This window comes from Aphidius gifuensis, linkage group LG6, assembly GCF_014905175.1.
Source record: "Aphidius gifuensis isolate YNYX2018 linkage group LG6, ASM1490517v1, whole genome shotgun sequence".
Taxonomy (NCBI): Eukaryota; Metazoa; Arthropoda; class Insecta; order Hymenoptera; family Braconidae; genus Aphidius; species Aphidius gifuensis.
The window spans coordinates 7,420,563-7,448,562 of NC_057793.1; the positions used below are offsets into that span (position 1 = coordinate 7,420,563).

The 28,000-nt window shown below is 20.9% G+C and overlaps 1 protein-coding gene across 1 annotated transcript; it reads right to left on the bottom strand.

The window, feature by feature from the left end:
* Positions 1–23: 23 nt before the first annotated feature.
* LOC122859219 (chondroadherin) lies at positions 24–27,998 on the bottom strand. The gene is made up of 8 exons (XM_044162644.1): positions 27,446–27,998; positions 5,105–5,697; positions 4,804–5,026; positions 4,587–4,726; positions 3,124–3,276; positions 2,562–2,742; positions 2,350–2,489; positions 24–2,163 (listed from the first exon to the last, which is right to left on the bottom strand). Exons 2-8 carry the CDS (start codon positions 5,457–5,459, stop codon positions 1,889–1,891), a joined length of 1,467 nt encoding a protein of 488 aa, XP_044018579.1. The 5' UTR covers positions 5,460–5,697; positions 27,446–27,998; the 3' UTR covers positions 24–1,888.
* Positions 27,999–28,000: the final 2 nt, after the last annotated feature.

Sequence of the window (28,000 nt, forward strand, 5' to 3'; positions counted from 1 at the left end):
TTTATTTCATTCGCATTACGTTGATGGATATTTTTTTTTACGTTTTTTTTTTTTTGAAATAATTATTATTTGATTGATATGCCGCAGGCGAATTTTATGCAATAATAGGGCCAGCATAAAATCGTCATTGGCGTATTCTTTATATTGAAAAAAAAAAAAAAATTAATAGTATTGATAAAAATATTTTTACAGCCACACAATAAATCGAAAATATTTTATAAATTTTCATAATAGCACACACACACAACTTTATTAACAGCTAATAAAATTATCTAAAAAATTTTTTTTATATTATTAATAATTTATCTAACAAGTTTTATTAATTTTTAAATTTTTTCCAATCGTCATTTGGTACTTTTGAAGATATGTATATGATTTTTATGGTCAAGATTTTTCTACTGTCACACTAAACGTATTTTTATTTTTTTTTTTTCAAATATATACTTGTATATAATAGCTTTTCTATTTTGATAGTCAAATAAATTGATATGTATATTAGTTAATATTAATATTTTTTTATACTTTCTTCAATTAAATTCGAGTAGTTAATTAACATGAAGTCGGAGGCGACCGGGCACTTGTTAAAAATATCAATATTATCTAGCATTTTTCATGGTTGTGATCGATAGATAAAAGAATTTTTTTTTCAAATAAAAATATATGTATTTTGAAAGTCAATTTATCAGAAACTAATGTATTTTTTATTTTTTTATTTTTGAGGAGGTAGTCATTGTTAATCACAATTATGATTGAAATTTTTATTCGTTTTTTTTCTATTGGTCTCTTTGATCACAAGAAAATTAAAAAAAACACAAGTTGTCTATGATCACACCATGAAATTATTTTATATTTTTTATCAATTAACATTTAAAATCTATGTTTTTTTTAATAACATGTGCTTAATTAAAATATATATATCAACATGATATGGTGCAGTTTAATTTGTGCATTTTTAAATATCTAATAATTTCTTAAAATTTTTATTTTACGATATTTGCTAATTTTCTTTTAATAAATTCAAGTGCTTTTCACGTTTTCAACTTTTAAAATTTTCTTTTTTATATAAAGATGTGATAAATAAAAAATAATACGTAGATAAATAATCATTCAAATAATTTAAATGAATTTTTAAAAAATTGTCAACTTCCTGTTGAATTACGTTTTATAAATTTCATGTCATTATGTAATTTAACGTGTGAGTCAAAACAAAATTTACATTAATAAATTTCAATAAAAAGTTGATTAGTGTTTTTTAAAAAAAAACATTTATTTACCCTTTGGTAAATTTTTTAATACTGTTATTGAATTAATTAAAAAATATTATGAAAATTTAAATGAAATGAAAAGAAAAATTCTCAAGAAGCCGTGTAAAAAACTTGAGAATTTTTATTTTCATTTCAGTTTGTTAAAGATAAAAAAGAAAATTTTTAAAAAAATAGTTGAAACGTGTCTGCATGATATGTATATGAAACCGAGCAACCGGATATATTTAAAAATGAATATTTCTAATTTAAATACTAAATATAATTAAATTTTAACAATACTAATTATACAATGTCAAAAGAATGCTTTAAATTCTTGGCAACAATTTGATATGCACCGTTAAATATTTAGATTATTTAATAACACTTTAAATATTATTTAAAAATGATGTTTTTATTTTATTTTTTAATAAAGCAAATTACTTGACCGTCGCTATCGATCAAGAAATTTGCTTCTATTCTACTCTTATTATTAAAAAAATGTGAACTTTAATTTACTATATTAAAAAATAAAATAAAAAATCATAACATCAAAGAAAACAAGTATAATTTAAAATAAAAAATAAAATGCCTACCGATTGTCAAAAAATTAATTAAATATGAAAAGTTAATTTAAAATTATCAATTTAAAGAACAAAAGTAAAACTAATAGCAAAAATAAATTGAACAATACTCATTAATGGAAATGATATTGAAAAATTTGTCGATGTCATTCTTCCAGCATTTTTTCCAACACATCCCATTCGTTCCAGTGGCATATTTTGAACAGAATATTCACGATTTTCAGGTAACATTGTACAAACTGTACGTTTTTTAGCCATTAAATCATCGTCTTTGTCTTCAAGACTTTTTAACCATCCAGGAAACCAGGCTAAATCACAAGTGCACAGTAAAGGATTATCTGTAATTTAAAAAAAAAATATTAAAATATCTCATAATACAGTATGACCAAGGTACAAATGATTCTTGTAAATTTTTTTTTTTCAATAAACAATTGACTCAATAACATGATAAACCGTTTTTGAATAAATTAAAATTATCTTGAATCATTTTACCTTGTTAAACAACATGTGTATTATTAATTTACCTGTCAAATCAATCATCCTCAGTGTATCAATAATCTGATATGTTATTTCATCAGGTATATGTACCAATTTGTTATTTTGTAAATTCAATGATGACAATGAATTTAAATTTTCAAATACCAACGGTGGCAATACTTTGATTCTACAAGAAAAATATAAAAAAATTTAATATTTAATAATATGTATTATTTGTTTTATAAATAATAATAATTACAAATTTTTTTGAAGATTTAAAAATGTTATTGAATCTCCATAGCCAGTAAATACATCCTCCGGTAATATTGTTATGTTGTTCGATCTCAAATCTAAATGACGTAGTCGATGAAGTCGTCTCAATGCATCACTGGGCACTGTATGAAGATTATTATCACCAAGTCTTAGATACTGTAGATTTTCTATTGATAAAAAAAACAAGCAAAAATAAAAAAATTGTTATATAAATATTGTAAGTAAACAAACAACCCTGAATTGTCCCTGCAAATTAATTGCTAAACGTTAAACAATGACAAACAAAAGTAGAAAAAAAAAATGAATAAAAACTGCATCAATGTCGTTTATAATTAATGAAATATTTATATTATTTTTTCATATTTATTTTTCAAGTATCATTTAATAATTCAGATTAATTAATTTTCATTTTTCATAATTAAATTAAAAATATAAATATTGAATAAATGTTTAATATTTGATTATTGATTGGTGATTTTTTAAAATCAATTTTACATTGATAATTATGTTTTTTAATTATTTATATATTATCTAATAAAAAAACTTACCCTCGAGACCTATAAATGCATCAGGATCGACATGTGTTATCTGATTTCCATCAAGCTCCAGTGAATTTAATAATGTCATATGTGAAAATACTCGTGCTGGCACTTCACGTATCTGATTGTGTGCCAGAACCAACGAGTCAAGGCTTTTTAAACCTAAACATAAATATTAATTATTATTAAAAATTATTTATATATTTTTCTTATTCACTATTTTTATCAGGACAAAAAAAAATTAACTCTCAACTGCGTACACATATTTTATTTTTAACATTAATCATTTGTTAAAAAATTTTTATAAAATCTCATTAACATTTTCATGATATATAATTTAAATAATAATAAAAAAAATTAACTATTGTTTAATTAGTAAATATCATCAGTTAAATAACTTAATTGGTATTTAATTTTTGAGGTGTTATAAAATTATTTTAATAATCTTTACTTTAGTTAAATAATTATCACAATTATTCGCAGTTAATAATTAAACAAATACTGATTAATATGTAGGCTTTTAATTTATTATCATAATGACTTTATGCTACGGAGTATTGCAACTTTTTTTTACGACTGTTTGAGCAATTATTGAAACAATGAAAATGATAGGGTCGAAAGCCGTTAGCCATTATTCTCTTAATTCTTTTACCTCATTTTCATAATATTTTTTTTATTATTATTCAGACATTTTAACGACTAGAATGCAATTTTACATGAATATTCATATTATTATTATTATTAAAATATATAATTCAAGGTAAATTGTTTTACCATATTTTTAAGTTATTGCAATTTTTTTATTTTTCATTTTTCTTCTTCTTTATTTCATGTAAAATAAGCATGATAAAATTTTTGATTAAGTATTGCATTTTAAAACAAAAGAAATTTTGAATAATAAAGTTTTTAATGAATTTTTTTTTAAAACAATATAAAGAAACATTGTTTTACATAATGACTGAAACAAGAACAAAAAAAGGATGATAAAAAAAAAAAAAAAAAGTTTTAATTATTTTTTGGAAATTCTAATTATTTTTAAAAAAATATTTTAAATAATAAATTTTTCGATGAATAAAAACAGATGATTAAAAACTAATTTTAGAGTTTTAAAATTAAATTATTATTATATTTTTAAATAAGAGTAGTGAAATTATATTTTAGTATACTTGTGGGTCTTGTGAGTGACCTTTGACCCAGATGAAATGTGCAACGTCTGGGGTCAATTCACTTGATGACTGTGTGGGATTCTGCAAAACGTTTTCTGACGATTTATTTTATTTTTTAATTTTATTTTATATGTCTGTTGTTTTTTTTTTTTTTTTTATATTATTTTTGTTCTTTCAAATAGTCTATTCACGTCGTTTCGGAAATTGGAAAACCTGAGATTCCCCAGGTACAATTTTCTTTAGACACTTGATTTTAATTTAAATAAATATTTGTCTATAGATAAAAGCAAATAAAATTATATTTACCTTCAAAATCACCTTCTTGAATTTTTGTTATTTTATTTTCTTGTATTTCTAATTTTTTTAATACATCCAATGATGATAGCGCTGGTGTTGGTACACTTGTTAATAAATTACCACCCAAATTTAAACGTTTCAATTTACGACTGAAATAAATGAAAAAAAATTAACCAATTATTTTTATTATAATAATGTGAATGTTAATTAATAATATTAAACTAACTCATCAAGACCAGTGAATGCATCTGGATCAATATTTGATATTTTATTTTCATATAAATTTAAAATTTCCAGTGTATCAAGACCAGCAAATGAACGAGCACGTAAATCTTTAATTTTATTTCTATTTAAATTTAAAATAATAAGAGAATGTAAATTTGTCAATGCTGGTGATGGAACTAGGCTCAATGAATTTTGTGATAAATCAAGTTGAGTCAATCCTTTTCCTAAATAAACATAAATATTTTTAAAATTAGTATTTTTATTATTAAAATTTAAACAAATAATAATAATTAAATATTTACCAATTGAACTTAATGAACTTTCTTCAACTGCTGCTAGACTACTATTGTGAATAGTTAAATGTTGTACAACTAAACCAAGAAATATAAAACCTTGTAATTTTGGTAAATTATTATGTCGAAGTTTTAAATAAAATATAACAGTATTTTGTTGTTCTTTAAGTGCAGTCATAGCACTATTAATATGTCCATGATCAGTAAAATCACATATAATATCAAGACCCAATTTTTTAACTGAACATGAACATGGTCTTATTGATAAATGTGATGGACAACGTTGCATTGTCTGGGCAAATATTTTACAAACCATAAATATTAATAATATCCAAAAAAATTGCCATATTTTTGTGCTCAACATTTTGAATATAATAAATTAAAAATAATAATTTTTTTTTTATATATTTTTTATATTTTTAATCTATATTATTTTATTTATTATTATTTTAAACTTTTCTCGTTGGATCAGTTTTCCTGCTACTTTTTTAGATACTCAATCATTTTTATTTTTTATTAAATTTTGTTTTTTTTCTTTTCCACTATTTCTTCGTAACGAGTTTTTTTTTCTTTTGCTGGTTTTCAATCACTCGTGTAAACGTCTGAAACAGATTTATTTCACCACAATATTATTGTCATTATTCAATTTTCAAATCAAACTAGCGAAATAGCAAAAAAATTAAATTAAATATTATTTTACATTTTTAATAAATAAAATTATATAAACACACAAAAAGAAAATTATTTTCTTGATAAAAAAAAATTACAGCACATTTTTTATTTCACATTGACAAGGCAGGATATTATTTTCTATATACTTTGGAAATTGCCTATGAAATTTCAATCAATATTATTAATTTTTTCAACTATTAAATAATAATAGTAAATGTATTTTAGTAACATTTTTAATATAATACATTTATTCCAAAATAAAATAATATCAAAATATATTGTAAGTTAGATAGATACTGATTTTAAACATTTGTCGACTTGTTCCCGTTATAGTATCATCAATTCTCTTGTATCCCATCTAATGGACGACTTCCGGTTTTAGTCAGTATCATGCTTTTACAAGTCGTCATAAAAATCCATCTCTCTCTTTATCATTATTTGCCAAATAAAATTTATCCAAAGATATTATTTTTTTTTTTTAAATTAGTTTAAATAATTCAGTTGAAAAATATCTTGATATATCTTTAAAAATATATTTCATTTCAAGATTAATAATTAACGTAATTTTGTCTGAGTGCAACTATTGTCTGATTTTTTTATTATTATTTTAAATTATTTACAATGAATAATAAAAAAAAAAATTTATAATAATTTACCTTGGTAATTTGAATCAAAGTTGTGTATAGTTTAATTTGCTTTTTATTAATTTTTTTTCTTTTATTTTGTGGTAAGTTGTTGGTTGATTTAAATGTGGGTCAAATTGTTTTTTTTTTTTTTTTTAAATAATAAACATTGCATAGATGATAGAGTAGTGAGAAGTCATCAATTTTGTTGCTAATGGTAATTCATGTGAATGCTAAGTTCATGTGAATCATCCTTTGAAAGTCAATTCTGTATGTTTAAATTAATTCATGCATACCCAAATTATTTGTATGTTGAATGTTACCTCGTTTAATATTCTAACATTACGTATGTTAACGACAGCTTTACAATAAACCAATTCTATAAATACATTTACACATATGTAGTGCTTATTGATTAACCACAAAATTCCATTTGTACTTGACATTTAAATTTCACTTAAAAATATCAATCATACATGGCAATAATATTTTACTCAATAATCAATTTTTTACAACTTTTAAAAATAAATAAAATTCATATTTTTTTTTCCATTAGAAGTATTAAATGTAAATGTTTAAAATTAAATAGTAAAAATTTTTTTTAAATGTTTAAACAAATATTTACTTTTAATTTCAAATTTTACATGATTATTTTTATTTTTTTTAAACATTTTTCAATATTAAAATTTAAAAAAACAAATAGAAAATTTAATTTGACATTTAAAAAATATTTTAAATATTTTTCCAGTTTATCCAGTATGCTGGAGCTTTTTTTTGCTCGCAAATTTGTAAAATAATAATTGAAGATGAATTTTATTTTCATCACGTATAACGTAAAATCAATTTTATTATTATTAGTGATGAAAATAATAATGTGAATGAAAATAAATGATTGAAACAATATTTCAATATTATTTTTAAATAATATATGCATTATAAAATTTAAAAACAAATGATATTACATCACGAAAATGAAATTTGATAATTCAACTGATAATATAAACCTGCAACTTATTTTCATTATATTATTTTTTTGACTTAATTTTTTTTTATGAAATTTTATTCCCAAAAGACTGCGAGTACTGTATTCAACAGTTCACTTCCAATTTTCTTTACAAACGTGAAAATTGAAGGGTAAAAAAAAAATATAAAAAAATTTTTGAATAAGAGTAAAGGAATGATCAAACTTGAGGGACGATATGTGCTTTTATTTTCTGTACTTTGCAATTTATACAAATGGTACTCGTCATTTTCTCATTCAAGCTCTTTTCCTTCTCTTTACATTATATTTTTTCTTTTACAAATTTTCCGGTAGATGGTAAAAAAAAATTGCTATAACTATATAGATTGAATGGAATTTCATTTTTTTTTTTATCATAAAACAATAGTAAGACAAATAGAAAAAAAAACCTTTCAGTTGTCCCCAAGTGAAAAGTATTTTGTCATTAAATTTCCAATTTTACTTTATTTGTCAATTTTCTTTTTATGTTTATTGTTTTGTGTACGAAAAAACAAAAAATATCTTGAAATATTGAAATAAATTGTAACATTTTTAGCTGTTAAATTTTTTTCTTCTATTTTTTTTTTTCTGAATTATTTTGAAAATTTAATGTGGCAATCAAAATTCTCAAAAATAATATAAAAATTTTTTAAAAATAAAATTTCAACGTAAATAAAATTCAGCAGTAAAGTAGTATTTTTATTATCAATATTATCCAAATGAAAAATTTATTTTTACATTATCAAACTAGAAAAAAATTAACAGTGCTTTTAAATTTTTTTTATTTTTATAATTTCCTTTTATTTTTCATGATAGTTAAATAAGTTTTTTGAGATTTTTATTTTTTATTATGTCTGGCTGTTCTATAAAAAAAAAAGAATAAATTATTTAATGAGTATACTTTTGTAAGATTTTTTTTTTCAACTAAAAATTCCCATAGTTCACTCAAGTAGGTTATTTAAAAATTAAAAAAAAAAGTCTTATAAAGTTTTTATCAAATTTTTCATTCTTACCAAGAAATTAATATATATTTTTTTATCATTTATTTATAAATCTACTTATTTGTTTAAATAAATATAGATGAAAAAAAAAAATGAGAATGCCATAAAGCTCTTTTGATGATGATATAAATTTTTTATCTTAATAGATTATTTTAATAATAAAAATAGTCTTAATAGACCATGTTAGGATGAACAAAACACATATAGCTATGTATAAATTGTTAAAACAACGGATACTGGTTTAACCTTAGGGCAAACATTTTCTAGATGATATCAGCTTTATATACATACCTTTAGCCAATATCACCCTCTTTTTATATTTATATTTCTTGTGATATTTAACATATTATCCTTTTTACCTTCACCACAAAAAAAATACACCCTGGGATCAATTAAATTTAATAATATTTATGTCATTTAAAATTACTTGTAAATTTTTTTTTTCTATTTATTTTTTTTTCCAGAATCGTATATATTTCTTATCGTTGATAGCCACAGTTAAACTTTTAAAATATTAAATACAAAAACCACCATTTGTCTCATTAAAAAATCAGCAAGTGTTTCTTTTTTTTATTTTTATTTTTTTTGCATTTCAAATAAAATAAAAGAAATATCTACTGAGTGGATAAAAGCTGCAAATAAAATAGCAAGACATAAAGAATTATATATTAAAAAGCAAAAATAAAAATAATGATGAAAAAAAAATAGGGATCAATACGTATATATATAAAACGATAAACTTTTCTGGCTTGAGTCTCAAGGATGTTTTTTTTTGTGCTTGTAAGCTTGTATATATATTTAAAAAAAAATATATTGAACATTTTGTAAACGTGACCTGGCCAAGGGACCAAAATATAATACGTGTAAAAAATAAAATATAATTTTTCAAATGTAAAAAATTTTCCTTTTTCTTTTTTTTTTACTACCCTTATATTATCAGACATCCATAAAAGATTAACATTATTTTAACCAAACTTCTGGCCAATGTCAAAATAAATAAAATAAAAAAGTTTTAGCTTATCAATTATGAATTTTTTTTTTCTTTTCTTTCATAAAAACGACAGCTGTCATCGATCTCCTGGGCATTTGATTGGTCGACGGTTTTACTGTCTTATTACTTTTTTTATTATTTTTATTTTCTTCAATTTTTTTTACGAAAACGCATGGATAGATATTTTTAAAATTTATACAGCAAATAGACACAGGTTCCAAGTATTTTCAAAAGAATTTTCAGCGTAGGCCAAGTATTATTTTTTGACTTAGAAAATAAACCCTATTTTAAATATTTTATTTTTCAAGATTTTCAAGATTTAATTTTTACAAAAATTCTGCTGAAAAAACGGATTGGTAGATATTTCTAAAATTTGCTGGGTAACTAGAGACAGGCTTTAACTATTCTCAAAAAAATTCTCATCGTAGGCCAAGCATTATTTATTGTTAAAAAATATAAATCATAGTTTCGTGAAATTCAAAAATTATACTATTAAAACCATACAATTATTATTAATAAATTCTAGTACTACAAGGTCTTGTATTTAAAAAAAATAAAAGTAAATTATAAATAAAATAATGAGATTGAAAAAAGACATAATATTTTTGTGAGTTAATATATCCAGTTTTATTGTCAAACAAGCACCAGTACTCAGCATAAAAGTAGATCAAAGTAATTGTCTTTCTGAATTTTAGTGTTTACGACACTATCGTGATGCTGATATTGAACATAAACACCCACATATACCACTACATATATAAAAAAAAAACTCAGATATTTAACCCTCTGGAAAAATGTCATTTTTTATAAATAAAAAAATTTAAATTCACTCATTTGTCCAAGTCTAAAGAATAAAGAAAAATATATATAATTTTTTTTTTTTCATATTTGTTTTATAAATTATAATATATAAATATCGTGACGAAAATATTTATTGTATTTTATTATTATTATTATTCTATTTTTATATATGCATGAAATTTTTTTATAAGGGTAAAAATATATCAAATAATTTTTAGGCTTTTTCTATGTTCTACTTATTTAGAGGGTAAAAAAATTGAGCAATATTTTCACGTTTATTATTTGAAAAATGTTTCAGCAGTGTTTTATATACATTTACTACCTTTTGTTCTTTTTTTTTTGTTTTTTTTTTTTTACTGCAAACCGATACAATGTATTTTTTCAAAAGGTAAAAAGTTTGCTTTATAAATTAGATATCGAGTGTCGATTGTGTTTGCTTTTTTTTGTGCTGCAACAATAGTGTTACAAACAAAAAAATAAAAAATAAAAAAGCGATATTTTTAGTTAAATTTTTGAAATAATTATTATCATTATATATTGAAAATATAAAATAAATAAAATTTTAGAATGTAAATGGAGTTTTCATGTTGAAAAAAAAATATATATTTATATTTAGACATTTTGGGGAAGAGAATTATTTAGTATATATTTTCGTATGTAATTCTCATGGGAAATTATGTTCTCATCCAGTAATACTGGCCTTTTTTTTTTTTTTTTATATTCTTTGTTACTTTGATCATCAAATTTTTTGTCACCCCTCTTTCCCATTTTTTTTTTTATTTATATTTTTATAACCTACACATAATTGAATACATTTTCCATAATAAAAAATTATTAATTTTTAAAAATACTTCTTAAATAAAAATTTTATATTTTCTATTTCTTTGACATTAATTTTCTTGTAAAACTTTAAAATCTTTTTTTTTTTTTTAAATTGAAACACTTTATATTTCTTATGCTAACTTAAAACTTTATAAATCAAATTTTCCATCCATTTTTACTCAAAAAAAAAATGTTATAATAATAATTTTCAAATAATTTTTTATCATAATAATTTATTTATCTTCTCTTTTACCATTTTTTTGAATAATTTTCTTTTAAAATATATTTACGAGAATAGTTTCATGTTGATGAATTATTGTTTGAGAGTATCTGTATTTGAATACCAGACAATTGTTCAGTTAATCGAAATGTTTTCTTTGATAAATTCATAGCCAAAACTACTTTAGTATATTAAGTACGATGTGAATTTTGAATTTATGTTTTACTTTAGTTGCTCAATAAAGCTAAACATCTACCACTTGTGATTGTTGATTATATATTTTGATGTATTTCAACAACACACGTTTAAACTTTCACATAGTTTCTAAACAATATAAACAATGTTTTAAATTATCCCAAAATATAATCATAATAAATCATTAAAACAATCTTTATACCTTGTTTGAAAAAAAAAACATAAATTATATTATGTTGGACAAATTTTTTTAATTATTATCGTGTAAACTTTGTTTCAAATTTAATTAGAAGTATCAAGAGTTTTGAAAGCTCCATGTACTTGTTACGTTTAACCACTGAAAACTTTGACTATGTAAACTTCAATCCATGTCATCGATATGTTATTATTTTGGATCATGTTGGTGATTGACTTTTTGTCAATAAAATGTACTCGGCATTTAAAGTTAGATAAATTAGTCTCTTTCATTATCGGCCTTATTGTTCAATATATACAAAAGATAAATGCCATAAAAAAGTTAATTGTATGTATTTTGTAAATTATTAAACAATGTCTTTGTATAAATTTGATATTTATATAATCTTGAAAATAATTTACACGATTAAATTTTTAAATATTTTCCTTATTTTTCATCTGATGGAATAAATTATTTAAATTAAAACGAGAAAATTCACTTGAAAAAAAAGACTTGTTTATTTATATTTTTATTTTTTTGTGGGCAATTAGTGACATAGATGAAGTCCTGCTGGGTAAATGAATGACCCGAGGATTTGCGCTTGATCGATAAGGGCGCAATTACGAAAGCAATTATCAGCCAGGATATCAACGTGATAGTGTGTGTTGTCTGTCTATTGGATACTGATTCTATCTTGCCACACAATATCAGCAAGTTTTCACTCATTCATTTGTTACTAATTGCCTCGATAATTTTTTTTTATTTATCTATTTTTTCTATTTTATAAAATGTCGATATAAATTTAACAAACAAATTTATTGTACTTGTTTAAATATATATTACGCTGGGACTTTTCACATTTCATCAACCTGCAGAAAATGAACAAACTGTAAATTTAAAATTTGTCACTACGTTTGTAAATTGATTTTTACGTGTGATCTTTTTTACAATGGGTTAGTTAAAATGTCAACTAGTAATTGTTGTTTTTTTATTTTTTTTTTTGTCAATAAAAAAAAATTGACTGTTGCATTTTTAGATAAATATTTCCAACTGATAAAATCAGATAACACTGGCTAGTTTTAAATATTTTGAATATTTAAAAATAATAATAATTTAACATAAAAATAAACACCTAATATCGTAAATATTATTTGGAAGTTTTTTCGTGTTTTAAAACTTTTAAGTGCAATAAAATTTCAGTCTAAAAACCATGGTTATGCAGCCATTAAAGTCGCAAGTTTATGAAAAAACTTTAAGAAATACTTTGGCAATAAAAATAAATAAATAAAAAAAAAAAAATGTTATTACTTTGAAGACGTGTCAATCTCAAGGGATATAATCAAAAAATAAAAAAAAGTAAGATGTAATAATATTTTTTCCTGGCGTTGTAAAATATTTTACAAAAAGATTTGTTTATTTAAAATAACTGGAGAAAAGTTTTTAGGGAAAATTAAGCTTTTAAGCATGTTTTCTCCAGTCCAATAATATTTAATTCAGTAGTAGTATTGCATTCCTTTTGATAAATATAAATACAATAAAAAGAGTAAAATAAATACTTAATAAATGAATAAATACATGAATAAATAAACAAATAAATAAACTTTAAATATTTTTCATGACAAATTCTTACTTCATTTGAAATATTTTTATTTGTATATTTATAAATAAATTTTTTTTTATGGTTGAAATTTCAGGTTAATAAATATCTCGAATATTTGTTTCATAAAATTAAACCGCAATGACGAATAACAATTTATTCAGTGAATTTATAGAAGCACTAAAGTGGCAATGCCTCGAGCAAATATAAAAATAAAATTCAACAACTAAAATATCTGCTAACTCGTTTTTATTTATTTTTTATTTTTTTATTTTTTACCATAATATCTCGAGAATATATAAGACTATTTTTTTTTATTTCTAGTACAATATACAAATATGAATAAATCATGCAAAATTTAAATATAAGTATTTTTTTAAAAAATATATTTTCATAAAACATTAGATGCATTTTTTAAATTAATTTTAAATTTTATTTATTGATCAAATGTTTAATTCATGATGAGTATTATTGAAATACTAACTATCATTTAATACATTTTCAAATACAATAAAAATATATTAAAATTTTTTTTCTATTTTTATAAATAATTGTCAATAAAAAGTATTAATTTTTTATACTTTTAAAAATATTGATTCAATTTATTTATGATTTTTTTAAATATTTTAAAAAGCAGCATATTTTTCAGCTGTATAAAATTAATAAATAAAATAAATGGTCGAGTGAATTTGGTCAGTCAGTTGAATTAAAATTCAATGCGCTCTGAATATTTTTTTGCATAAGTTTTTTTAAATAATATACATATTTTTTTCATATGAAAAATTCACCACCAAATTGCATTTTGTTGATCATTAAAAAAAAAAAACATTTTGAATTTAATTTTAGCCAACAATCCCCGACCAATTTTAACCTTCATCATGGCTTTCGTTATTTCATTTTCATCTTGGCAATTTTTTACATTTTTTAATCATCTTTTTTTCCCTTTTTTTTTTATTCTATTTTCATTCGTCTATTTATTTTTATTTTATACTATTTCTGTCAGGTAAAATGAATCTAAGGTTGATATCTTGAAAAAATGAGAATTGCTTATTTCATATTTTTTTCACTGAATTTAATAATTTTTTTTTAATTCAGTAGTTCAGCCACATGTATGGTCAGACATGCTTTTTTTCCCAACTAAATTAAATAATAAGAATAAAATAAAACATCATTAAATTATCATTTTTAAATTGAATGTAAAATTTGAAAAAAAGTCAATAAATTTTTACTGAAATTTAGAAAATAGATCATATTTAAATTCAATATTTAAAATACGATTTTTTTAAAAATAAATTAATGTCATTATTTTCATTCACTAAACAAAAAAACCATGTACATATAATATTAAATTATCAAATTTAAATAAATTATTTAATTAACAAATTTAATGGATGCTTTTTTCATACAGAAAATAAAAAGGGAGTGTATATATTCTCGAGTTAAAAAAATAAAAAAACGTTGAAAAACTATAGCTGAGTTATAAATCTGAATTTCGATATTCATATAACACAGTTATACACGTAACATATCATATATGATATCACCAGGGTGCTTTAAATAAAAGGAGTGGTGAAATAAAAAAATAAAAAAAATAATAATAAATAAATAGAGGTTGAGCACATGCGGTTGCCTCGCAACAATCATTCACCCTTTATTGTTATAACTTTTCACAGCCCTCAATTACAACCCATTCACAGAGAGATTCTATTTTTCGATTGTCTAGTTATGACTTTTCGTTTTTTTTTTTTCCCTTATATTATGTTCATTTTAACTGCTCAACTACTCTTGATGTATAAAATTCTTTATCTTCTATTTTAAATTCAATTTATTCATTTATTCAAATATTTACGAGTTTCATTTTAAATATTTTTTTTTAACTGACAAAAATAGGAACAAAAATATATGGCTTAATTGGTTTTTCGCTTTTTTTTTATTTTTGTTTATCAAGTTTATTTCTTGAGACAATATTCCAAAGTGAATTACTTAATCAATTACATTTTTTTTTTTTCTCTTTACGAACGTCGAAAATTATGAGAAATTAAATTAATACTTTGGCATTCAAAATGTAGAACAAATTTGAAATAGTATTAATTTAAGAAAAATAAAAATACATAATATTGCATAGTTTAAATTAACTTATACCAATTTCAGTTGAATAGTTGAATACGAGTGAAACGAATCAACGTTAATGCCCACAGACGAGTTAATTTTATGAAAAGGTTTATGTGAAATAAAAAAAAAAAATGGTAATAATATATACAGGAAATAAAAAGAATAATTATTTATTCAAAAATGTAAAGTGAATTTAAAATTGCATCTAAATGAAAAAAAAAAATGTATCAATTCATTCAAAATTTTATTCTAGGAGGAGGATTTTATTTAAATAATCTTTTGAATTTGTTTTTTAATTAATTTTTTTTTTAGTTCACAAAATCATATTGTTCTCTAGAATCATTATCACATGCTAATAATTATTATTTTTCGTTTCTTTTTTTATTTATTTACCAGGGTCTTGTAAAAAAAAAAAAGTTGAATAATTTTATTTTTTATGAGTAACTATTGTTCTCGTGATAATAAAAAAAAAATATTTTAAATTTTTAAATTTTAAATGGTGCTGTGGTTATGATAGCCCAGTGTCGTATTTCAAATATAAAATAATAACAATTGAATAAATATAATGATGAATTAGGACAATGAAAAAATAAAATATAAATTTTTATAAATTGTAATAAGAAAAATTTAATGAAAAAAAAAAATAATCATTATACTTTTTATATATATCTTGTCTCATTTATTTTTATTATTTTGTTTACAATGACATTAAATGCTTGTCATTAGTTAAGGGTCAAAAAAGACATTGTTTCAAAACAATCAAATAAAGTTTTATACAAACGATCCGGAAAATACGAATGAAGGAATATAATTTTTTATTTTATCCACAAAACTTTTTTTTTTTTTTTTTATACATTGACGAGTTTAATTTATTATTATTATCTTTTTTTTTTTTTCGTTTCATTTTGAAGTAATCTCTCGTTGACTCAGATTAAATTCAGCTATAGCGTTGAGAATGTTTTTTAATATACATTTGGGGTCGACTGAAAATAAACCAAGAAAAAAAGGTATATTAAAAAAAAAATAGAAAATAAATCAAAATGACAATAATAAATTTTAGTTTATATATTATTATTATATTAAAACCAAATTTTCTGCTTTATTATATTGTCATTTGATATTTAAATTTAAAAAAATTATTAAAACTTTTTTAATTGAATTAATTGCATCTTTTTATAGAGAAAAATCATTAAAATTTCTATATTTAATTTATTTTTATCTAAATAAAAAAATTAAATTGAATTTATATTCAGATGACATTGTCCATTGAACAAAATTCATTATGAATAAATAAGTTTCAACAACAAAATTATAAATTAAAAAAATGATATTAAAAAAAAATTTTACAATTGATTTTTCTTGTTAATAAATAAATATTAAATAATAATTATGTGAAATTATATAAATCAGCTTTCATTGTTTAATTAAACCGGTAATTTTAATTGTAAATATTCTGTAAATTATTTTTATTTTAAATATAATACATAGTAATAATTTTGTAAGTCAATACAATATATTAACTTTTAAATTTATTTTTCATTATTTGAATAATCAGTAAATTTATTACACAGTCATAACTAAATATGAGTATTTAAATTATTCAATAAATAATTAATAATATATTCCAAATTGTATTATTTTAATTGTTGATAATTAAATTGTATAATATACTTTTGATAAATTATCAATGATTTTTTATTTATCCAAGTAGATATTTAATATTTTTAATTTCAAAAAAATATTAATAATGAATAAATTTATATAAAAAAAAATAATATCCATATTTAAAATAAAAAATCAAACAATGATTAATAGTCAAATTCGTAATTAACAATAAAGTGTCTCAAAGAATTTTTATTATTTGACTGTTAAAGTTACTTAAGCAAGAATTAAACCCACCCAACTTTCTCAACAAGGATTTAGTCTAGTTGAAATGTAGTTCTGAATAATGGCTAGCATGATAAAGAGACATATAAACATTGTAAAGGACCAGATTAAGTATAAAACAGAATAAAGGTCAATCCAAGCGTGAAACACAACACACCTGTAGCACTTCTGTTCATCCAAAACTTTACAAGATATTTTCTCACAGCTTAACTATTTTCTTTCATGTAGCTCTCCATTTGACCTATAAATATTGACAATTTTCTACTCTATCTATATATCATCATCCATTTACCATTTGCACTTTAACTAACTAACATTTTTTTTTCTTTTTTTTTTTTTTTGTAAATAAAAGCCAATTGTTTAAATTATCAATTTAATTTTGATAATATCTTTTATAAAGTATATTTTATTTATCATATTTCAGATTTATGTGTGATGAAGCTAGATGATTGTAATTTCCATTAACCTGATATTTTAATTAAACTTAAAATTCATAACAACAACACAAAAGAGAATTTTCAAATAATATTAACATTGTCAAGTTGTACAACTAAATAAGTGAGTAATTTTTTTGTTAAATAATTAATAATACAATCTATTTGTGAGATAAAAAAATTTATATTTTCATGGAAATTGATTTTATAAAAAAAAATCGAGTGACATTTAAATTGGTCAGCTGAATACGTGATGTGCATTGGTGTATTGATAAATTTAAATCACAGACAGTCAAAAAGAAACGTGATATGAAAATATAAATCATAAAAAATATGTACATCATATTTATTTAATATTCACATGGAAACAATATATTTTTTATCTCATGTAAAAATATGATTTTATTTTTATAAAAAAGAGGTTTTTTTAAATATTTAAAATCAAATTTTCATCACAGTTTCACAGTATCTTGTCTTGATGATATTTAAAATTAAAAAAAAAAAAAACAAGTAGGTATGTTGTTTTTGGTGGAAAAAAAAAATATTATAAATGATAAATAAATGTTGAATGAGATGATGAAAAATAATTTGACACAGTGATGATAGAGAGTACAAGCTAACTGATAATAATTATGATAAAGTAGATCATAGATATTCATAATATAACTGATGACTAGCCACATGTTCTATACATTAATTGTAGTGCTACACATATTGTGAGGTTTCACACTGATGTGCAAGCTGCACTGGGTTATTCATCACACATTCTGTCGGGGAAATATGATTTAACTTGTTGTGCCTTGGTTATATAATCTATTTGAATATAACAGAATAAGTTAATGAAATTTATTCATCAACTGTTTGATTGTTGAATTATTGTTTTTGTTATAAAAACTTTTGAAATATATTTGTCTTGATTGATTAAATTGTTGATTAACAATTATTTTTTTTTTTTTTTTATAAAAACGACTACTGTCATTAATCTTCTGGACATTGGTTGACGTCTTTCCAACTTGCTTTCATTGAATTTGTTGGCATTTTTTTCTCGCTGTTGTCAATGAAAGAAATAAATTTTCATTTTTCAATTAAATTCTATTTTCAAGATTTTTATAAAAATTCTCCTGGGAAAACGCATTGGTAAATATTTTTTAAATTTGCCCGGCAAATAAAGATAAGTTCATTTTCAAAAAAATTTTCATCGTGGTCTAAGCATTATTTATTACAAAAAAAAATATAAATCGTATTTTCGATATTTTATTTTTAAAAAAATTTATAAAACATTTTTTTTATTTAAATAATAAATATTTATTATAATTAATATAAACTTTAAATTTTAAAAATTTATTAACTTCAAAGTTTTTTAATAATCATTTACATAGATATTTCTTTTTTCTTTTTAATTATAAATTTATAGTGTTAATAATTATGCAGCTAAATATGTATACTGAAAATATTTACATTGTTATAAATTTTTAATTAAAAAAGATCAATAAACCTGTAAAACTTTTATAATAAATATTTTATATAATAACAATTAATCCTGCAAATAATACTAATACTATCTGATTGATAAAATAAATAAGTATAAAAGCTTCAAGTAGATTTGTAGAAAAAAAAAAAAAAGTTATCACGTAATAATCAGGTTGAGTTTACGCATAGGAAAATCAATAAATTAACGATAGTATCACGTGTCTCAAGTTTATCCCACCGGAAAAATTGGGCCAATATTTTAAAAACTTTTTGACATCAATACGTGGATATATTTTAAACAGCTTACATTTATTTTTTTTATACCTCAACCACAAATTGATCGAAAAGAAAAAACAAAAATTTCAACACTTGAAATAATTGAAACAATTATTTCAAGTGTTGAAATTTGTTCAATTTTAATTGAAACAATTAAACGAAGCCTCCATTTACAACATGTGTATAAAAGATTGAAGCGTTTAGAAGCTGCGGATTTATAAAGCGTTATATCCAAGAAGACTAGAAAGACCATAATCATCATTAGGGGTCTCTAAAAGTCTTCTTGGTTATATTTATAAAAACGCGGCGTCATCATATCATCATAGATAATATATGGTAGAATCGGTAGATTATTAGAATTTATGATGTTCACCTAATTACAGGATGACTATATCTACCATACAACCAGAACACAGGTCCCAAATGCAAAATTTGAACTTGTATATATAGTAACGATGATCTACATGTCCACATGCGAGAAACAATCCACCACTTTTTGTAAAACACCACATAGCGGTGACAAAGTATATTAAGTAAATTTATATATGTGGTATTTGTTAATTAATTTTTTTTGTCGATAGATTATAATTTAATAAAAAAAAAAAAAAAATAAACGAAATCTTTTCTTATTATTTATCTTCAAAATTATTTCATTTATAAATTATTGATTAATAAATTTTTTTTTCATTTATTCTCGACTTTAATTAATACACAGAAATACTTGTTGAATAATTCAATTAAATAAATCATTCATTATTGTTGTTATTATATATTGTAATTACATTTGGAATATTACAAACACGTATTTCGTATTTACTCTGGCTCATGTTTTTTTATTTATTTAATTTTGTATATACATTTGTAATTATTATTTTTTTTTTTTTATTTGAAATGTCCATGTTTGAAATTATTTAGTGAATTATAATTATTATCCAAACAACTCGGATAACCAGTGTCGAATTTGTCCGCAATATCAGACAACAGAAATTGTAAATTATTTCACTGAGTCAATTTATGTTTTGCATGTTATGAGCACATAATATTATAATTAAAAAATTTCTTGTTGAGTTAGCACAACTAGTAACTACAAAAAAAAAAAAACTGGAAAAAAAAAAGTTTATACATCATCCACGATAAAGAATTAACAATTTTTTTTTTTTGTTTACTTAACTGGACATGGTCAATTTGGGTCAGAGACATGCGTGACAGTTATTGGCCTCTAGTGTCTTTATTATCTAAATTATTATTAACAATATTGATTGAGTATAAAGTCAAACAGTTCCGGGTAAATAAGAAAACAAAAAAAAAAATTAATTTACTATTTGTTTTATCAATTTGTAATATTATTTCTTAAAAAATAAAAATTGGGTGATGAAATTTCATCGCTCAAATAATTTATTTTATCAGTTATAAAAATTAAAAAATTATTGAATTTTTATATGATATTATTATACAGATTAATATTCAATCAATAAATTATTTTAGATTCAAAATTCAGGTACACAAAATTATATACAAACTGTCACTCTTGAATCATGTTAAACATTATATAAAGTTTTTGCATTTGAACAAATATGAATCCACTAAAATTTTTGCCACCTATTCATGAATTATTCATATTATTTAAATTTTCATATAATAATTTAAAGGTTATTTCATATACTGAGTATAAACTTTATTAAACTTTCAATGAAAATAAATGAAAAATACCAAAAACTAATTTTTATATTTCAAAGATTTATTTTTGATTTGATTTTATAATTTTTTTTTTTAAATTAAATTATTTGTCATATAAAAAATCGAGGAAAATAAAAACTACTTGTCGATTTTTATTGAGAGTTATAAGAGTAACGAGTGATAGAAAAACAAAGGGGTGTTAAAATAAGTGAAAGACTAAATGAAGGACTTCATATACACAAAGGCAATTGGCCATTATGTCTTTCGAAAGACAAAGACTTGGATCAATCCAATCCAGATAAAAAGTATCACTTTTTTTTTTAATTAATTTATTTTTTTATTATTAATTTGCAAGTCAATATTAAAATAAAAAATAATACTATGTACAACAAGGGATGAACCAAGTATACAATGTCATCCCCTTTTTGTTTTTTTGCATAATGAAAATAATAAAACTCAACTCGTGTTTGTTAATTTTATTTTTTTAAATCTCTTTTTTTATTTCCATTTTTTTTTAGCAACCTTCAAGCTATTATTCACTATTTTGAAGTGAAAAAAAAAATTTACTTTTTATCATATTATGAAAATTGTACAGAGTACAAAAAAAACAAATTAAAAAATTTAAAATATTTATTTTTTTTTGTATATTAAAATTGTGATAAAAAATTGATAAAAATTTTCATTTAATTTGTTTTTTTTAATCAAATTGGTGAGACGAAATAAATTTGAATATTACCAACACATTTCTTATCAAAGTTGGAAATTTACTATGTCATTTTAAATGTTATTTCAGCCGGGACATGTACCAATTTAAAATACAAGTTTTATCACAATAAAGTTCGAATGTTGTATTTGTTAAAATAGTAAATAAAAAAAAAATAGCATAAACTTTTAAAAGTAACAAAGTGTTAGAGTAGAATAATATCAGTCAATGTCGAGTATAAATAAAATAGTGAAAAAAAAAATATATGGAAGAAAAAAAAAAGCCTCGGGGTAATGTTTAACAATTGTGCTATCATTCCCAATGGAATTAATAATAAAGCTATATACTTTTATTGGCAATGTGATTGTATTTCATATATAATACAAGTTAACTCTTCATCTTACAATTTCTTGTGAGATAAATAAATAAAATACAGAAAAATAATATTCAATGAAATATAAATTGATTAATAAATAAAATATTATAAAAATCCCAAATGAATTTTAAATTAAAAAGTTACTAAATATTATTTCAAATAATTTATCAAAACATTGTTCATTTTTTTGTTCGAATATTAATAAATAAATTAGATAGAAAAAACTTTTAAACAAAAAATTAATTTAATAAAAATTTAATTAATAAAGTTTTTAGATTTTTAATTGGATATCATTATTAGTTTTATATAATTTTTCATTTAGTGGATATACACATGGTCCTGTACACATAACTATCAGTTTGTTTCAATTATCCTATTACAACATCTATCATAGAATGCATTTTGGCTCGGTAAATTTTAGTAAATTATTAATCATAATTAAACCTTATTTGACCCAACAAAAATACACCATGTTATTATTTTTTTTCTTTCATTTATGATTGTTAATTAAAATTATAAATAATAACGTTATAAATATTACTAAAAAAATTTTAAAAAATATAAATTAGTTTTATTTTAAAAAAAGTTTTTTAAATTGTAAAAAATATTTTTATATACATACTTATACATTTTGAAATTCAATGTCAAAATTTATCATAAAACTTTGTAAATTAAAATTTCAAGAATAATGTAACAAAAAAGTTGTAATCAGTGAAAATTCAAACAAGTTGACACCATGTGTTGGGAGTTTAGCACTCCCACATAAAATGTAATATGAACATGAAGATAATTCTGAGCTTATATGATTTCATGCTGAGCTTTATTACTGTATTACTGACATTATTAAATCACCCTTTTTTTTCAAATATTACATAAAACATACGGATTATTTTTAATCTCCCAACAGCAATTTTTTTTATTAACGTTAAATTATTGAAAAACAAGATAAAATATGAATTAAAAAATATTTTTAATGATTAGTTTTTCATCTCAATTTAACTTCTAATATTATATGATTTATTTTAAATTAACAGAACCCAAACATATTTTATATTTCAACCTAAAATAATATATTTTCTTTCTAAAATTATTATTATTTTTTTTTGTTTTATTTACGACTTTTTCCTGTGTTCCCTGCTATGATTTATGTTTTCTTTATTTTTTTTTGACTTTATTTATATAGTTTTTTTTCATACCATATATTAATTTATTATTATCATCACTTGATCAATCATCATCATCACTTGATTGTTTTTTATACTGTCTAATAATACACTGTATTTTTTCGAGAGAAATATTTATTTATTTATTCATTAATATTACAGACAGCAGGCTTAAAAATGAACATATTATTATCAATTAAAATAATAACAAAACCATGATAATAAAATTAAGAATAATATATTTTTTTTTAAATATTTTTTATTGTATTAAATTTTTCTTTGTTTTCTCAAAAATGTTCTGTATAATTTCGCTGCACTGCGACACAGTTTTATACCCTTTATCCATTGATTTATTTTTTTATTTATCCTTCAACTTTGATAATTTTATTTTATTTTTCAAGATAAAATAAAAATACATTTACATAGATATATTTTTTTTTTACTTGGCACACACAAGCTCATGTCAATAGCAGTTTCCCTCCAGCATTTCGATAAATAAAAATAAATGTATATATTAATATTAATAAATAATAACAATAATAATATAAATTAATATATAATAAATTTGAAAACTTCATTGTTAAAATATCATAGAAAAAAAAAAATTCAAATAAATATATCAAACGTGGATATATATTTGATTTGCATATGAAAAATGAGCTTTTTTTTTTTTTTTATTTATACGTTTATTTAAATTTTGAAATATTTTTATTTATGCTAAATCCCAGGTGCAGGATTTCCAAAGAATATTTATAGTAGTATTGTCAATATTAAAGACATAGTTTTCTGTATTATTATTTTTGAGTTAAAAAAATATTTAAATAACAAAAATAATAATGATAAATAATGAATAGAAACTTTAATATTTTTTCTCTATTATAAATTATTATAATAATATAGTAAAAAAATTTTGAAAATGAATTTTCATTGTAATTTTAATGCTGTAAATTTGTTATAAAGATAAACTTTTATATGTAGTTGATGCCCATGGACAGTGAGTCTTTATCATCTCGCTAGTTTTGAAAAACTTTTTGACTTTTGTTATGTATATGTACAGCAATAATATCTCATCAAATAGTAAAAAAAATATAAACGAAAAATATATTCCCAAGTTACTATCAAAAAGTACTAACTCACAAACTTGTTCTACTCTTTCTTCGAGACATTGAAGAATCGACTTTCTTTCTGTATAAAATAGTTTATCCATTTCTCCAACAAAATAAACAAAAAAAAAATAAATAGATAGCTTTAGTAGAGTATTATTTATTTAGGTTTATGCCAAAACTGATTATTTTAACGAGACACGAGACAATCAAATGATTTTAAAAAAGAAAATATATAAATTTTGTATTTGAAAAAAAAATAATGATAATATATTTTTAATTTATTAAGTAAACTTATTAAATTAATGAAAATTATACGAGAAAAAAAAAGGAAAATAAATTGTAATATTGAAGATTCTAGTTACATAAAAAATAAGGATAAAAAAAATTTATAATAATGAGAATAAATGTTGGGTAAAAAAAAAGGATAGACTTGGAAAATAAGTTGAGAGGTAAAAAGAATAAGATTCAAGAAAATTGCACTAGCTAAAAAAAATAAAAACTTGAAGGGTAAAAAAAAGGCGAAAACAACTTGTGACCCTTTCCCATATATCTTGTTGATTTTTTTTTGTTTGTATTTCTTTTTTGTTCTGTTTTTTCTTCATATTTTTGTAACTCTATCAAAGTTTGTCAAAAGAAATATTTTTTTTACGACAATCCAGACCTGGCAAAAGCATGAAAATTTTATTTTCATATCTCATTTTGTATATTAATTAATTTAATAAATAATAATTATCATAATGAATAAATTTTTAAATTAAAAATTTTAAAACTAAACTGAGACAAATAAAAAATAAATTATTTTTACTTATAAAAAAATATATTGATATAAAATTAATTGAAAAAAACTTTTTCTATCAAAAATAATAATTTACTTTTTTTTTTTTTAATCTACTTTTCATTTATAAATTCAGTAAAAAAAAATAAACAAAGAAAATTGTGTTATCTTAAGCTCATGTTTTATTTATATAAAATAAAAAAAAAAAAAATTAAATAATACAATGTTAAGCTGCTGATCGAACCCTAACTTCCAATCGAGCTTAAATTATAGCAGGTAAATTTCAACAATCTAATGGGTCAACATTCGAAACAAAACTACAAAAAAAAAAAAAAGAAAAAAAAGGAATATATTATAAAATTTTAGACAAACAATTTCGAATTAAAAAAACTACCCTTCCATGAATGAAAATGCTAATTACAAATATCACACTTAAAATTGATCAAAAAAAAAAAAATAAAATTTGAAACAATCAACTAATTAATTAATTAAAATTCATAAAAACAAAAATATTAAAAAATAAAAAATTCAAACAAGAAAAAATAAAAGCAGATATACATAAACACAGTCTGATCGATATGAAAAAAATAATAATTAAAGGGGATGTCATTTTTTGAGCCAACGAAAATATCTACAAGAACAAATGGAAATAAATTTTCTAAAAAAAAATAAGAGCAATAAAATTATTAGGTAAAAGGTGAAAAAAATAATAATGAAATTTAGATAAAGTATGTGTACAATTGTTTGTAAAAAAATAAATATTTATATTGTAAAATACAGTGATATAACTATTATATAATCAAAAAAGATTTTGAACATTTTAAAGTACACGAATCACGCGATATGTTCCAACACACAATGATATTTTCTACTTGTAGTAGTTGAGATTGTCTCGAGGGATAAAATGTCAGGGTTAAAAATATTATTTGTGTATATCTAGATTTATACTGCAAGTCAAAATATTTTTATTTGATAAAATATAGTATGTAATAATAGTTGTACAACAATAATTACATGAATTATTTGATTTTTATTTTCCAAAAAATTACATTAATCTATATGTAATTTTCATTGGAATTATTTATTTTTTTACAAATTCAATAGTCTTTATAAACCTTGACATTAAGCTTTAATTTTATTTTTTTATTTTTGTAAAAAAAATTGTATATTTACATTTTAAATTGAGTTGAAAAATAAATTTAAATATACACAGTTTTAAAATGTTGGTAATGCTATACTTTAGTGACCATATAATCATAACAACAAAGCCACTTGTTACACTTTTTTTTTATTTTTGTTGAACTTAAATTTATATTTATTATTATATAAAATATTTATTTCATATCAAAGCTTTTAATTATAAACTAATTTTTAAATATTTTTTAATCCAAGAATTAATTTTATCCTCTTAAAATGACTTTTTTCTTGATTTTTTTTTTTTTCATTAAAAATAACTTGCACTTGCAAGGTTACTTGAAAAAAAAAAAAAAAAAATCACGATAAATTTAGAAATTATTGATTAATAGAGAAAATTAAAAAAAAAAATTTAACAGTGATTATTATTATTTTTATTGTATTGATAATTATTGTCTCTCGTCAATTTTTAAAAGTTTTTTTTGTTTGTTTATTTTTTATTTTTTGACAAGTACATTGAAAGTCATTAATTAAATTTAAATTGATAAAACTGTTAATTTTTTTTTTCTTTTGTCTGTAATTTAATTATTTTGTTTATTTTTTTTTTCTGTGAATTTTAATTGAATAATTAGTTAATTATTCGTTTTAAATTTTTTGAGGTTTTTTTTCAGAAATTTAATTTATTTTTATCAATTTTAATTGTATATTGTTGGTAATTAATATTTTCACGAATGAGCAGTTTTTTAATTTGAAATTTTTTGTATAAAATAACGCTATTTCAAATTATTATTATTTATTTGATTAAAAATAATTTGTTCATTTGAATAATTAAGGCAAAAAAAATATGACTGAAATGATTATCATTGTTTCTCATCAATTTTAAACATATTTATTATTTTCTTTGTTTGTTTTTTATCATTTTTTAAACAAACAAGTTGATTGAAGGTTGTTTATTTTATTTAACTCTCAAATGCAACACGTATATCAAAAATAATATGTTTATTTTTTTTTTTTTTTTAATAAATAAATCAACAACTATATAAACAATCAACAATGCAAAAAATAAAATCGAAATTTTTCCAATTAAAAGCGAAAAAAAAAAACCCTTAAATTATTGAAGCCGATGCTTTTTCAACTGACCTTTGTTCTCAGTGCTTCAACGATTGGCTATATTTTTAATCTTTTATTTCTCAATTTCCACTCGTTATTGTATTTCCGCAACCGGAAAAATTTTCACATTTAAAAAAAAATCAAATTAACAAAACAGCGAATAAAAAAAGCTAAAAAAAAAAAAAACAAAAAACAAAAAAACAATTCAAACAATAGAAACAAATAAATTGGTTTATTAAATTATTTAAACTTGTTTATTATTTTTCATATCACATAAATAAATAAATAATAATTTCACTTAAACACATAAAATTTTTAAATTACATTAAAAAATAATAAACAAAAAAAAAAACTAAAAATAAATAAGAATATTTTAAATAACAACAATACTCTTAATGTAAATTGATGAAAAAAAAAAATAATTATTATCTTTAAATTTATAACAGTTAATTAAAAAAAAAATGCACAATAATTGTATCACGTTTGATACAGCCACCACCACGGTGTTGCCTACTCTAAATAACAATCAAACAGTAAAAAAACTTCAACCCCCATGGCTCTTGGCGCTTTTGGCGCTGACGACAA

Excerpts from the sequence above, each read along its gene's own strand:
- LOC122859219 (XM_044162644.1), bottom strand. The coding sequence starts at position 5,459 with ATGTTGAGCACAAAAATATGGCAATTTTTTTGGATATTATTAATATTT. Across the intron at positions 5,027-5,104 it reads AAGTTCATTAAGTTCAATTG|GAAAAGGATTGACTCAACTT; the intron begins GTAAATATTTAA and ends ATGTTTATTTAG. Across the intron at positions 2,743-3,123 it reads TGCATTTATAGGTCTCGAGG|AAAATCTACAGTATCTAAGA; the intron begins GTAAGTTTTTTT and ends TTTTATCAATAG.